The 14,186-nt window shown below is 39.3% G+C and overlaps 1 protein-coding gene across 2 annotated transcripts in view; it reads left to right on the top strand.

Moving 5' to 3' along the window:
* DHX29 (DEAH (Asp-Glu-Ala-His) box polypeptide 29) overlaps positions 1-14,186 on the top strand; it is a 52,619-nt gene that overhangs the window by 23,489 nt on the left and 14,944 nt on the right. For both annotated transcript variants that reach the window (XM_008573091.1, XM_008573092.1), the window contains 8 exons: positions 2,779-2,955; positions 3,686-3,826; positions 5,623-5,767; positions 8,842-8,959; positions 9,776-9,860; positions 11,274-11,362; positions 12,602-12,730; positions 12,821-12,896. In XM_008573091.1, the coding sequence (XP_008571313.1) occupies positions 2,779-2,955; positions 3,686-3,826; positions 5,623-5,767; positions 8,842-8,959; positions 9,776-9,860; positions 11,274-11,362; positions 12,602-12,730; positions 12,821-12,896 (960 nt within the window). The remainder of the gene's footprint in view (positions 1-2,778; positions 2,956-3,685; positions 3,827-5,622; positions 5,768-8,841; positions 8,960-9,775; positions 9,861-11,273; positions 11,363-12,601; positions 12,731-12,820; positions 12,897-14,186) is intronic.

Genomic DNA, 14,186 nt, shown 5'->3' with positions numbered 1-14,186 from the left:
CTAGTTAGTAAATTCTCTTAGAACCCCAAATTACTACCAGAGAATAGCTTGGTAAATATAGATTAGGGTGAACCTTAACTTAAAAACCAGATCAATTTCAGGAAGCTTTGTTCCCTGATGGTTTGGTATTAGCCATCTGTAGGAATGATTAGCTGAATTGAGCTTCAGTGTGATAATGTCGACTTCTTGAACAATACAGTAAGAGTAGAAAAAAGACCAGTGAAATTCATTATCTAAATATAAGGAGGTAAAAAATGTTGGGACAGAGTTCACTATTTATACAGGGCCATTATGAAGATGCTCAGATTAATAATCCTTCTGGCCTATTAGGAATTGTGCGGTTTTAGTTTATAGTCGATATGTGAATTAAGTAGCTTTTCTTACTGACTGCTGATATGCTTATAGTCAAAGTTTTTGCCCACCTATACCAAGTGTACTTACTAATAATGCATTTTTATTAGCTCACTTTATGTTCTATCCTTTTTCCTTTTCTTTAAATCTTTATCTGTATAAGTTATTGTCAAGCTAGGGCTTAGGGTTCACAGATCTCTCAAACCAATTGTACAGACTGGGTCACAAGTCCCTCACATGCAGGTCCACAAGCTAGATAATAGGAAAAAGTTCTGGGAGCCATGGGTAAAAAATTAATAGGCTTTATTCAGAGCTAGGAACAGCCGCCCTAGTGGCCTCCCGGAGCGTTTCGAGGGGCATCGTGTATCAGAGCCATTAGTCCTTTATACTTAAGTCCATAACACAGGACACTTGGGTGCCCATACACAATTACATTAGATGATAACCAAGGAACACCTGGGTGTACATGGCTATTTACATCAAATGCTCAGCAAGATTCCAAACATCTGAGGGTCCCTCACCATTTTCCTATATTTTCCCTACAGTTATCATGTATTTGATGAGGTTTTCCAGATCTCTGTTGTCCTTCAGGAGCTTCAGATGTAAATATCCAATGCTCTCTAGATACCTTCAGTTTCAGGAGCTTCAAAACCAACATTTCCAAAACTCACCATCACCCCTCCCTGCTTATCCCTTATAACTTGCCCCTCCTCTCTTCTGAATCTCAGTGAATGGTCTCCACAATCACCTAGTCAAACTACGAAAGTAAAAAGTCTAAGATGTTTCCTCCCCCTTTCTCTCACGTCCCCTAAATCCAATCACCTAGTTCTGTTTATTCTGCCTTTCTCAGATTTATTCACTTTTCCCCATAGTCACTGGTCTTACCCTTGCATAGGCCACCGTTATTTTCTTTAATTGTTACAAAGTCTTTAATTAAATTTCCTGCTTTTTGTTTTGCTATCTCTCACTACATTCTCCACATTGTAGCCAGAGTTATCCTTTTTGAGATAAAACTCAGACTCCATTATTCCCCTGCTTTAAAATGCTTTAATCTCTGCCCTCTGTGACTCATTAAAGTCTCAGCTCCCTAACATAGTTTACAAGGATTTACATGGCAGATTATTGAATAACTTTCCAGTTTTATCTCTTGCCCATCCCCCATTCCATGCTCAAGTCATTGATCTTTTTCTTCCAGTTCCTGAAATGTATTATGAGCCCCCTTTCCACCATGATTTTATAGGCACTTGTGTTCCTTGACCTGAACACATTTTCCTCCCTTTCTCATCCTGTTTCTTCCTCATCTTCTTCAAATTTATCCTTAAGTTCTCAACATCAATGGCAATTTCTCTTAGTAGCCTTCCTGACCCTCTGGATTAGCTACCTTTCATGTGTGATTTCAAACCATCTTGTACAAGATCTTCTTACTGGACTGAAAACTCTCAAATGAAGAGAAATGTCTTCATTGTTTTTTAATCCCCAGTATATAGCATGATGCTGTGAGCACTTACTATTTGTTAGGTTCTGTTCTACAGACTTTGCATATCTTATTTGATTGTCATAACAACTCTATGAAGTTTGCATTATTTGTATTCTCTTTTTATAGAAGAAGAAATAAACCCAGAGATATTTTAAAAACTTCCCTAAAGTCATACTGTGACTAGACAAGAAGTGAACTCAAGCAATTGATTCTAGAGCCTGAACACTTAACCACTGCTGCCTCCTTTCCAAGGAAATGCGTGATAAAACCTGCTTTAATTTATGTTATCTTGATGTACTTCATCTTTGTGTGCTACCTTAAATCTGTTATAAAATAAAATGGGGTAGAAATAAGTCAGAGTACAGAAAGTTGGAAGAAAGACTTAGACATTTGGCAGATATTTACATTCTGTCAGTGTACCTCGTCTGTGCTCTACAGCAGGTTTGCAGTGCTCTTCTCTAAAATGCATGTGTTCGAAAGGCATAAAACCCTTTTTCCTGGACACTATCTGACCCTGTCAGATTCCTACTAATCAACTCTGCTTTTCCTAACATTGTACGTAAACTATCTGTTTTGTAGATATGGTGACAGAATAGTTTTATATTAGTGGCAGAGATTTGGGAGTCACTCTTGCTTCTAAGTGAAATTTGGGAGATACTCTAATCAGCTGCATTTGATCTGGTTTGCAAACCGTCTTGTAGAGTAGAATACTACATGCTGGCTAATCATGTTCATTATATGCTAATTTGTCACTGGCTACGATTTCAGAGAATGACTTTACTTTTAATTCTGAAGATATGCCTTATTTAAAATATACAGCTTCTCCTTGACTCTACATATACTGACTCTACTTAAATACTGATTAACTTTTAGTAGATTTGAATGTCTGATTGTTTAAACCTCTTACTAGACATTATATATGATTACTTTTTTTATTCCCTTTATCCTAGGTTCATGAAAGAAGTGTCCAGTCAGACTTCCTACTAGTTATCTTGAAGGAAATTTTACAGAAACGTTCTGACCTACACTTGATTCTAATGAGTGCCACTGTGGACAGTGAAAAGTTTTCCACATATTTCACACACTGCCCTATTCTCAGAATTTCAGGAAGAAGTTATCCTGTTGAGGTAAGTTTTCTTTATAATATATGTGTAAGCAGATACTGCATTCCCACCAGGGAGTTTCCCCAGAAGATAGGTCCTTGTAGTCTGAGCCCAGAATTATTCCTAGGGTAATGTGAGTCAAGAGAGGACCTGGAGGTGGCCTTAAGAATCAGATGGCTGGTGCTGCCTTGCTGAGGGTAGGTAGGATGGAAAGGGGAGTTCTGATGAAAGATAGATCTGAGAGCTACAAAACATAAAACTAATTTTCAGATCAAAATCATTATGAGGGTACTTGCAAAAGTTTATGGAACCATTCATATTATCATTTAAATCTACTTTTTCATGAACTTTTTGAAGTCCCCTTGTATGTCTAGATTGAAAGTGGCTACCTGGCAATAACGAACTCCTTTTTCACCCATCCTTCAAGTTTAGGGTTGTCTTTGAAACTTCCTTTCTGTCTGTTCTATTCTTAATGCTTACCTTTTTAGTTCAGCTGATGAAGTCTACTCTTTTAACTGTTTTCACTTTTAAAAAAATATGTAACATCATGTAATTTGTCCTGAGATTTGGGGGATAGACCCATCTATATCAACCAAGTTTATCACTCTGAAATAATACTGAAAAAAAGTTTTTTTATAATATTCTAAATTAGCATTTGGTGACATTCAAAGGTGGTAATACCCTTGTTCTTTTTAAAATGATAATTACGGAAACAAATTGGAGTTCACCTATTTGTATACCTTACTCTACGCAGGTGTTTCATCTTGAAGATATAATAGAAGAAACAGGCTTTGTACTGGAGAAAGACTCAGAATATTGTCAGAAATTTCTGGAGGAGGAAGAAGAAATAACTATTAATGTTACAAGCAAAGCAGGGGGAATAAAAAAGTGTCAGGTAAAAAGAAAACAGTTTGAAAGATATCCAATAATGGATCTAGAGCGTAACCTGCCGCAAAAGTTTTAAAATCATATGGCTAATAGTGAATTCAAGTATAATTTGGTAGAAGAGGAACAAATATGAGTATGAGCAAATTTTTAAGGTCATTTCTTTAATCTTATTTCTTTGTTTCATAAGACTGTAGTCTTTGATTTGTGGTATTTTAACTGTCTTCCTCAACTATTGTGGGTCATATAGATACACACATAAATTCAAGGACCATAATAAGTAAGAAGCAACTTCTGTAATAGTTTCATAGCAGTGATTAATTATTGAGGAGTAAATTTGTGGTAATTTTCTCTACTTCGTCTTAAAACCATAAGTGGTCAGGATGGGGCAGGCCCAAAATCTAGGTCCTTGCCATTGGTTTTCTTAGCAGCTTGTGTCCTGGCAGAGCCAACCTTAGCTGTATAGTGAAGCTGTCCAAGACAAGCATAGTTTTTCGTAGGGAGTTAGTCTTGATTATGTGTTTTTAGAAATATCACAAAAGCCATAAGTAAATAAATGCATGAAGGGAGAAAGGGAGGAAGAGGCTGGCCAGCTAGAGTTGGTTAGAGCATGGTGCTGATAACACCAAGGTCCAGGGTTTGATCCCTGTACTGGCCAGCTGCCAAGAAAACACAAAACTGTTTCAAATATCACAAAAGTCATCCTATCCTGCATTTTAGCCAGTGGTACCAAATCCACCATTTTCATTATACCCATGATATTTCATTTGTATTTCATGAATGTATCCAATTTGATGGAAACACAAAGTTACTATATCTTTTAATTAAGCAGATAAACCAAGAAAGTAAAAACTAAAATCTTTCCCTAAAAGTCCAGATATAGAATTTACAAACTAAAGAAAGACTTCAGAAAAGTGTAGTTATTTCAAAGAGATGATCAGTAGCCAAATCAGAATATAGAAGGAATGAGGCAGATATAAACTACTTATTAAAGTTATGACCTCTCTTGACCTGGCTGCTTTTTAGTTGCCACAGAATGATTGATAACACAATTATAATACATTTCTCTACAATTTTTCTTTTAGTATGTACATACCAAGATAAAAAGGTTTTGCTATACTTAAGGATTGGATGAAATTAGATTATAGTAGAGATATGAAATTTTATACTTTTTCCACTTTTAAAAACATTCTCTTCCGGGCCGGCCCGGTGGCGCACTGGATAGTGCGCCGCTTGGGAAGCGCGGCAGCGCTCCCGCCCGAGGGGTCGGATCCCACCTACAGACCGGTTCCCGCTCACTGGCTGAGCGAGGCGCGGGAGCAACGCCGAGGGTTGCGATCCCGTTGCCGGTCCCCGGTCCGGTACGGGGGCAACACTGAGGGTTGCGATCCGTTGCTGGACACGGAAAAAAAAAAAAAAACATTCTCTTCCGGGCCGGCCCGGTGGCGCACTGGATAGTGCGCCGCTTGGGAAGCGCGGCAGCGCTCCCGCCCGAGGGGTCGGATCCCACCTACAGACCGGTTCCCGCTCACTGGCTGAGCGAGGCGCGGGAGCAACGCCGAGGGTTGCGATCCCGTTGCCGGTCCCCGGTCCGGTACGGGGGCAACACTGAGGGTTGCGATCCGTTGCTGGACACGGAAAAAAAAAAAAAAAAAAAACATTCTCTTCCTATATTTCAAAAAATAATTATGGTGACAGTGAGAAAAATATAGATTTGAAAGAATGCAGATACCTCCTTTTTTCCTTCTTTATCTTATAAAATACTTGATATTTTTGTTCTGTTTTCTCTGGTTGGGTTTCTTTTAGGAATATATCTCAGTTCAGACTGGAGCAAGTGCTGATTTAAATCCATTCTACCAAAAGTACAGCAATCGCACTCAGCATGCTATTCTCTACATGAATCCTCATAAAATCAACCTGGATCTCATTTTGGAACTACTTGCATATTTAGGTATATTTCTATTTCTAATGTGTCTCCATTTTTAAAAAAAAATTTATAAAGGAACAAAATTTATTTCTTATGGTTTGGAGGCTGGGAAGTCCAAAGTCCAGTGAACACATCTGGTGAGGGCCTTGTTCTTGGTGGTGACTCTAGTGATGCACCATGATCACATGGCGAGAATGGGCTGAGCAAGAGTGAACTAACATCCTCACTTGCTCTCCTTATAAAGCAATCAGAACCACATCCATTACTCCATGAATGAATCAGTCCATTCATGAAGGTACAGTCCTCACAATCTCATTACCTCTTATAGACTCCATCTTTCAAATGCCATAATAGTATTTCCCACCTTCTTAACACTCTTTCAGTGGGGGTCAAGTTTCCAATACATGAACTTTTGCAGGACACATTTAACCAATAGCATGGCTGTAAGCAACATAAATTTATGTTCTCTCAGTTTTCTAGGTCAGGAGTCCAGATACAGGTTAGCTAGGTTCTCTGCTCAGAGACTCAGTAGGCTGAAATGAAAGTGTTGACTGGGGCTGCAGTCTCATCTGAGGCTTGGGGCTCTCTTCTAAATTCAGTGGTTGTTGGGAAAATCAGTTTCTTATAGCTGGAGGATTGGGTTCTTCATCTTCTAGGGGCCGCTGCTGATCTCTGCCAAATTACCCCCTCCACAACAAGGCTGTGTGCTGCTTCAAGGGAAACAGGGAGTATCTGTACTGCTTTAAATTGCTCTGACTTCTGGACCCTCTTTTAAAGTGCTCACCTGATTAAGTCAGGCCCACTCAGAATAATTTCCCATTTGATTAGCAGTCAACTGATTAGGAACCTTACTTGCACCTGTGAAGTTCCTTCCTTCCTCTTTGCCATAGAATCATGGTAGTGATGGCCCATCATATTCAGATTTCCCTTCTATACTCAACAGGAAGGAATTATACAGGCTTTGTAGTATGCCTGTCTCACTAAGACAAGGGTTTAGGGCTGCAGGTATCAGAAAACTTTGCTTTTCTATTTCTGAGGTATTTCCAGGAGAGGGATGTTTTGCTCAGCAATTTAAGGGGATTTTCTTTGAACATTTCCAAATTATTATAATCTCTTGGTGCTTACTGGTTTGGGGAGGAGTGACTGTCTTATTTCTTAATTTGCTTTGCAGATGCTTAAGGGAGTTGAGTAGAAAAGCAGTTTTCAGTTTTTTAAAAAAATAATTTTATTTGGGGCCGAACCTGTGGCTCACTCGGGAGAGTGCGGCGCTTGGGAGCGCAGCAGCGCTGGGAGCGCCGAGGCCACAGGTTCAGATCCTATATAGGGATGGCCGGTGCGCTCACTGGCTGAGCACGGTGTGGGCGACACCAAGCCAAGGGTTCTGATCCCCTTACCGGTCACACACACACACAAAAAAAAAAAAATTAATAATTTTATTTGTTTGTTTATTGAAACATAGTCCTGGATTGTTTTTCTCATTTTGTTGTGTCATCTGAGTTTTCTTGTATATCATTGAGTTTCCTTAAGATTGTTGCTTGAAATTCCTTTTCAGTTATTTCATAGGTTTTTTGCTGTTTGGATTCTGGTACTAGAGAATTACTGTATTCCTTTGGAGATGTCATATTTGCTTGTTGTTTTTTTGGATTTTTTTTTTGTATTTCTAGTATCCCTACCTTGATGTCTAGTCATCTGTTAGAGCAGTTGCTTCTTCTATTACTCTAGAGTAGCTTTTGAGGGGAGAGACTCCCTTCTGTAGATGTGTTTTATATTGACTGTTGGGTAGGGTGTTTTAGTTTTGGTTCCGGGTAGATGTAGTAGTATAGTCTCCACGTGGTTACTTTGACTGTATTCAACGTTGGAGTTGTCTGTGAGTGCTTCCATGGCCTAGGCACTGGGACACTCAGTGGTTCCTTGCTGAAGTGAGTGACACTATGTTGAGCCATCCAGGTCATGGGTGAGATCTCAAGCGCCTGGGTGCCCTGTCACTCCTTGGCTGAGGTGGATGACCCTGGGTGGACTTACTGGCACTTCACCTAATGTCCTGTGACCCTGCTGGGTACATTGGGTAGTACTTAAGCTCCTTAGCTTGAGTGAATGACCCTGGGTAGGGTTTCTCTTTCTTGTAGGCAGAGACACCTCCTGGGTCCTTGCTTCTCCTAGTTGGGGGATGGGGTAGCAGTAGCCAGGAGTTTTCGTCTATACTCTATTTGAGTATACTGAGTTTCTGCACTCAATAGTGGCTCTGTGCATGTCCCTCCCCAGGTCAGTGCAGTCACATGGGCTGTGTGAGTAGTTCTCACAACAGAGTGCGTGACCACAGGGGCAACTCAAATCCTTCTGCGGGTTGGAACACTGGTTCATGGGGGCTGTGCTCACCTCTTTCCTTGTGTTCCTCCGCGGGTCAGTGCAGTCATGTGGGTTCCACTACTAGTTCCTACCACTGGTGCACAACCACTGGGGCTGTGCAAATTTCCCCATGTGTTGGGCCACTGGCTCATGGGGCTGTGCTCACTCACCTCTTTCCTCTTTCCTCCTGCCTGGTAAAACACGAGAACACCTGGATCTGGGAGAGGTGGAGCTGGTGGCGTGGGGCTGAGTGTCAGCAGGCAGTGGAGGGACTGCTGTGTGGGAAGATGGGCGGCAGCAGCAGCACTCTGGGGCTGGGAAGTGGCGGACTGGGGCACAAGCAGAAGGAGAATTACTGCTATGAAGTGCTCACGGTAGAGCAGATAGCTTTCACTGCAAGGGAAAATTTCTCCTGTGCTGATCTGGTGTCGGAGACCTGGCAGCTGAAGCCATGTGCCTCTTTCTCCTCTCTATGCCATTATCTTGGGCTTTTGTGCTCTACAAGGATCTTGCTATCTCCTGCTTACACTCCTATGCTCTCCCACCAATGTTTTCTTCAATATGAAGCTGTCTATTCATTGTTCTGTTTATTTTTTTGTATGGGAGGAATGTGCCCATGGTACCTCTAGTTCACCATCTTACCCTGCCTCTTCTTCATTTTCTTTGTTAAAACCTTTCTACTAATGAGATATTTTAATATTTTATATGCTGTTTCTTTTTATTTGGATTTCGTATCTTTTTTAAATTTTCAGACAAAAGTTCCCAATTCAGAAATATTGAAGGAGCAGTATTGATCTTTTTACCAGGCCTTGCTCATATTCAACAGTTGTATGATCTCCTGTCAAATGATAGAAGATTTTATTATGAACGGTAACTACAAATCTTCATTACATTCCTGGAAGTTTTAAAATAGAAAAACATTTGGTACCTTAAAACTCTTGATGAGAGTTTTCAAAGTCTTTTCACCTTTAGTTAAAATTGTCTATGAGGTGGCAAGTTTTTGTTTTTTTAACATTTCTGTTATAGCATTTTATCTACTAAGAATTTTTAGGTACTATATCTGCATTTATTTTATTTTCTTAATATGATTAAGAGGGAATCCTGTGGTTAAGATGGTGGCTCCCCTCCCCCAACCCAGCAGCATTTCAGTTTATCATCATACATATTTACTCAACTGTTTACTATATGTTTTAATATAGTTTATTACTGCTATTATGGTGATTACTTCAACATCAGAACATTTTCTAAAATTCTTTAGGGAGCGTGGCAGCGCTCCCGCTGAGGGTTCAGATCCCATGTGGTGACCGGTTCCTGCTCACTGGCTGAGCGCGGCGTGGGCGCAACACCGAGGGTTGCAATCCTGCTGCCGGTCCCCGGTGCGGGTGTGACACCAAGGGTTGTGATCCCGTTACCGGTCAGTAAAAAAAGACAAAAAGGAAAAAAAATAAATAAATAAAATAAAATTCTTTAAACCCTATATTTTACATAATTTATTCATATTAAATGTTTTCTCTATGGTGGATGTATACGGGGTTTCATTTTACCATTCTATGAACTTTTGTGTGTCTTTAAAATTTTTCATAATAAAAAATTTTAAGTTGCTTCCTATTGCAAATAAATTTTGTTATTCTTTGCAGTGTCTTCTAAAGAGAAACTCTTGCTAAGAACTATGATTTTAACTTTCAGATACAAAGTGATAGCTCTGCATTCTATTCTTTCAACTCAAGATCAAGCTGCAGCATTCACACTTCCTCCTCCAGGAGTCAGGAAGGTAAAATTCAGTACAGCAAATTTATATGTGATCCACCTGAGAATATTTCATTAAAGCATTATTACTTTTTTATCATAAAGACAGTTATTAATATTAAGTGCCTAATAGTGCATGACAGACTCCAGGTGCTCTGCTGCTTAACATAATCAGAAGTGAATTCAATATTAAAATTAAAGCATTTGAATTTTTTTAATTTTTGTTTTGTTTTTAAGCATTTGAATATTTACATTATGTGTTATTAAAGGGACAAGACTTTTTGGGGGAGTGGTAGTTGAAAAACATGCATGGATGTTGCTTTTGAAAAGAAAAATCACTGTTTTTTCACAAGAAGGCATCGTGAAGAAGGTGGGATGTCAGAAGCTATTTAAATCTTGCGAGGAATCTTGTAGTTTTTTGGGCTGTTCATCCCTGATTATTTTTACAATACATAGACTATTAGGTTAGGGGGAAAAAAAATCTCAGTATTTTCATTATGTCCTCTGTTCAGGATTCTAAGTGAAGAGATGCTTGGCGAAGAGTTTCTCAGATTTTGAGTTCTCTCTCAGAAGGACAAAAAAAAGCACAATGTAGGAGTTGTGAAGAACACAGAGCTCCTAGAAAGAGCCCAACTGTTATGTCAGAGTCCTGGGTTCTAGTCCCTAAACTGTTGCCATCTGTGTAGCCTTTGGCAACCACTCAGCTTCACTTTTCTCATCTTTAAAAGTGGTTCAGTTAAACTGATGGTTTTCTTACTGTGCTCTGGGAACTCCTGATATTCTGAAGCTGTGTTGTGATCAGTAACATTTGGGACTCCCTGTAAGAAAGGAGTTCTTCCTCTTAACAAAAAAATTTGAATGCTTCTGAATTAGAATGATCATGTAGGTCTCATCCAGCTCTTAATGGAATTTGACCTAGAATGTTTTATCTTGAAGGATTCAACAGAAAAAAAATGCAGAAGATTGTACTGTTCAGCCACCACTGTTAAGAATTTTAGAACTAGACCTAAGAAATCATCTATTTCTACCCCTTAATATGCAGTTGAGATAACTGAGGCTGGGAGAGATAAAGTGACTTGCCCAAGGCCACAACACTAATAAGTAACAGCAAAGACAGCAACCCAATTCTTCTCATTAATGTGCTGTTTTTTTCCTGATAATTGTGAAGGGTTGCGAGCTGTCTCCATTCCCTCACCCTGTCATTCCACTTCTGTCATTTTTAAGATGACTTCTGTCCCATTCCATTTCTGTCATTTTTAAGATGACTGACTAGAATTAGGGGAATGGTATTTTTATTAGAATAAAAATCTATAACTTTATTTTAATTAGCAACCTGAGCTGACAAAACTAATTAGTACATATTAAAATTACTCAGTGAAAGCTAATAGATTGTAAATTTTTGTGAGTAAAATGTTTTAGCTTTTTCATTTATTTTCAGATTGTTTTAGCAACAAATATTGCAGAGACGGGTATCACTATTCCAGATGTTGTATTTGTAATTGACACTGGAAGAACAAAAGAAAATAAGTAAGTCTGAATTTCCCAAATCAAAATATTTTTAACCTAGAAAGAGTTTGGGGCTTTTGAATTCTTAGGAGAAATCACAGAATCATATAGAGAAAATACCAAATGTCCTAATTCTGCCCAAAGCAAAAAGCCACTGTAGGAAACTTTAAAATGTCTGAGAGTAAAAGTCAGAATTTCATGTGATGGGTTTTCTGATAAGTACTTCCAATAGACTGCTACTTTTAGAAAGTACTGAGAAAAATTTCAGAACATAAATTTTTGTAGTTTTTTTTTTTTTTTTTTAATAAAATAGTTTAACAGAAGTATGATTTGTGGGACTATATAAAAAAAAATAAAGAGCATGGGTTTTAGAATCAGAGCTGGACTTAAATCTCTAACCTGCAATCCTGAGCAAGTAATATAACCTGTCTAATCAACAGTTTCATCATATATAAAAGGAGAAAGTGAAAATTTTATAATTAAAAGTGCCTAGTACAGTGACTGGAACATAATAGGTAACCTTATCTGAATCTTCACCAAAAAGATTACTACTTTATAAATATTTTAATGTTTACATTGCATAAATAAGGAGACCAACTTTAGTAGTTTATTGTAATAAACTTTAGTAGTTTATTGTAATCTATATATGCTATCCCCAGTATTAGCAAACTATAGCAGTATTTGAAAAAGAGTATTACTATCCAATAGAAAATAAATTCTTGATTCTTTGAATTGTACCTTCAGAGAAAATGTTTTCAGGATTTAACTGTCTTGTCAAAGGTACATGGAATTGTAATGTTCATAGTAGCACTTCTCAGACTATTTCAGAGGACTTTTGTTGCATAATTAAGGTATAACACTAAAAGATTTCATGGATTTAGTTTGAAAAATACTAAGTTAAACAGTTTTTTTTTCAAATTAAAAGCCAGAACTTTTAATTTGGTGCTATGAGGCTTAGTATGTGGTGTTTGCTAAATTATTTAAATATGACTCATGATTTGAGAAATATTGGTCCACAATAATAATGGTCTTTTTTTAAGCCTATGGTTTCTATGTTCAACTTAACTTTTTAAATTTTTTTTGGCGGCTGGCTGGTGCAGGGATATGAACCCATGACCTTGGTGTTATAACACCACACTGTAACCAACTGAGCTAAATGGCCAGCCCGAAACTTAATTTTAAGAGTCATGTATTTCCAGCTTTTTCTGATTTTGATTTAAGTCTGTTATCTACATATTTTCTTCTAAAACATTTCTTTAGGTACCATGAAAGCAGTCAGATGAGTTCTTTGGTTGAGACGTTTGTCAGTAAAGCTAGTGCTCTGCAGCGCCAGGGAAGGGCTGGGCGGGTCAGAGATGGCTTCTGCTTCCGAATGTACACAAGAGAAAGGTATGGCATAGCACTGGAAATTTAAAACACGTAAATCAGTACCGTGTGGCATCTCTGATAATATTTATTTAGTATTATTTTATTTTTCAGATTCGAAGGTTTTATGGACTATTCTGTTCCTGAAATCTTGCGAGTACCTTTGGAGGAATTATGTCTTCATATCATGGTAATTATCCCAAAGGAACTCAGATGAATTTTTTGTTTTTCACCCCTTTTCAGGAAAAAAATGAAGACCTAAACTTACCTTATGTTGCTGTAGATTTTCAAGTATTTTTATTCTACTTTATTTATTTATTTATTTATTTTGTCCCTTTTTTTTTTGAGACCGGCTGCACTGCGCTCAGCCAGTGAGCGCACCAGCCGTCTCCATATAGGATCCGAACCCGTGGCGGGAGCGCTGCTGCGCTCCCTGCGCCGCACTCTCCCGAGTGTGCCATGGGCTCGGCCCTTTACTCTACTTTAATATGTGCCTCTCTCCATCTTTTTATGAGTAAATCCACTGTGCTTCGACTTTGCCATAACACTCATACTTTATAGACTAAAACACGGCCTTATAACCTAGACCAGTAGTACTCAACTGGGGGCAATATTGCTTACCAGGTGACATTTGGCAATGTCTGAAGACATTGTTGGCTGTCATAACTGGGTAAGGGGTAAATGCTACTGGTACCAATGGGGTAGAGATCAGGGATGTTGCCAAACATCTTACAGTACACAGGACAGCTCCCTAAAACAAAGAATTATCCAGCCTAGGGCTGGCCCAGTGGCGCACTGGAGAGTGCGCTGCTTGGGAGCGCAGCGGCGCTCCCACCAAGGGTTCGGATCCCATGTGGAGACCGGTTCCCGCTCACTGGCTGAGCGCGGTGCGGGCGCAACACCGAGGGTTGCGATCCCGTTGCTGGTCCCTGGTACGGGTGCGACACCGAGGGTTGCGATCCTGTTACCGGTCAGTAAAAAAGACAAAAAGGGAAAAAAAAAAAAAAAAAAGAATTATCCAGCCTAAGATATCAATAGTGCTGAGATTAGGAAACCCTAACCTCCACTATGGACTTCCTAGAATGAAAGATCTCTAATATCCTTCAGTTCTTAGATTTTTTACTCTATAAGAATATAGAAACTGAAAATGTAGACTGGCAGATCTCATTCTCATGCCCATCCCCTTGCCAAAACACATACCTTCTTCCCCCAATCCCCAATTATAAGAAAACTTAAAAAAAGGGCTGGCCCGGTGGCGCACTGCTACAGTGCGCCGCTTGGGAGCGCAGCGGCGCTCCTGCCAAGGGTTCGGATCCCATGTGGAGACCGGTTCCCGCTCACTGGCTGAGCGCGGTGCGGGCGCAACACCGAGGGTTGCGATCCCGTTGCTGGTCCCCGGTACGGGTGCCACACCGAGGGTTGCGATCCTGTTACCGGTCAGTAAAAAAAGACAAAAAGGGAAAAAAAAAAAGAGAGAGAG

The sequence above is a fragment of the Galeopterus variegatus genome, unplaced genomic scaffold (assembly GCF_000696425.1).
Source record: "Galeopterus variegatus unplaced genomic scaffold, G_variegatus-3.0.2 Scaffold875, whole genome shotgun sequence".
Lineage (NCBI taxonomy): Eukaryota > Metazoa > Chordata > Mammalia > Dermoptera > Cynocephalidae > Galeopterus > Galeopterus variegatus.
This window is presented reverse-complemented; position numbering and strand designations above follow the sequence as displayed.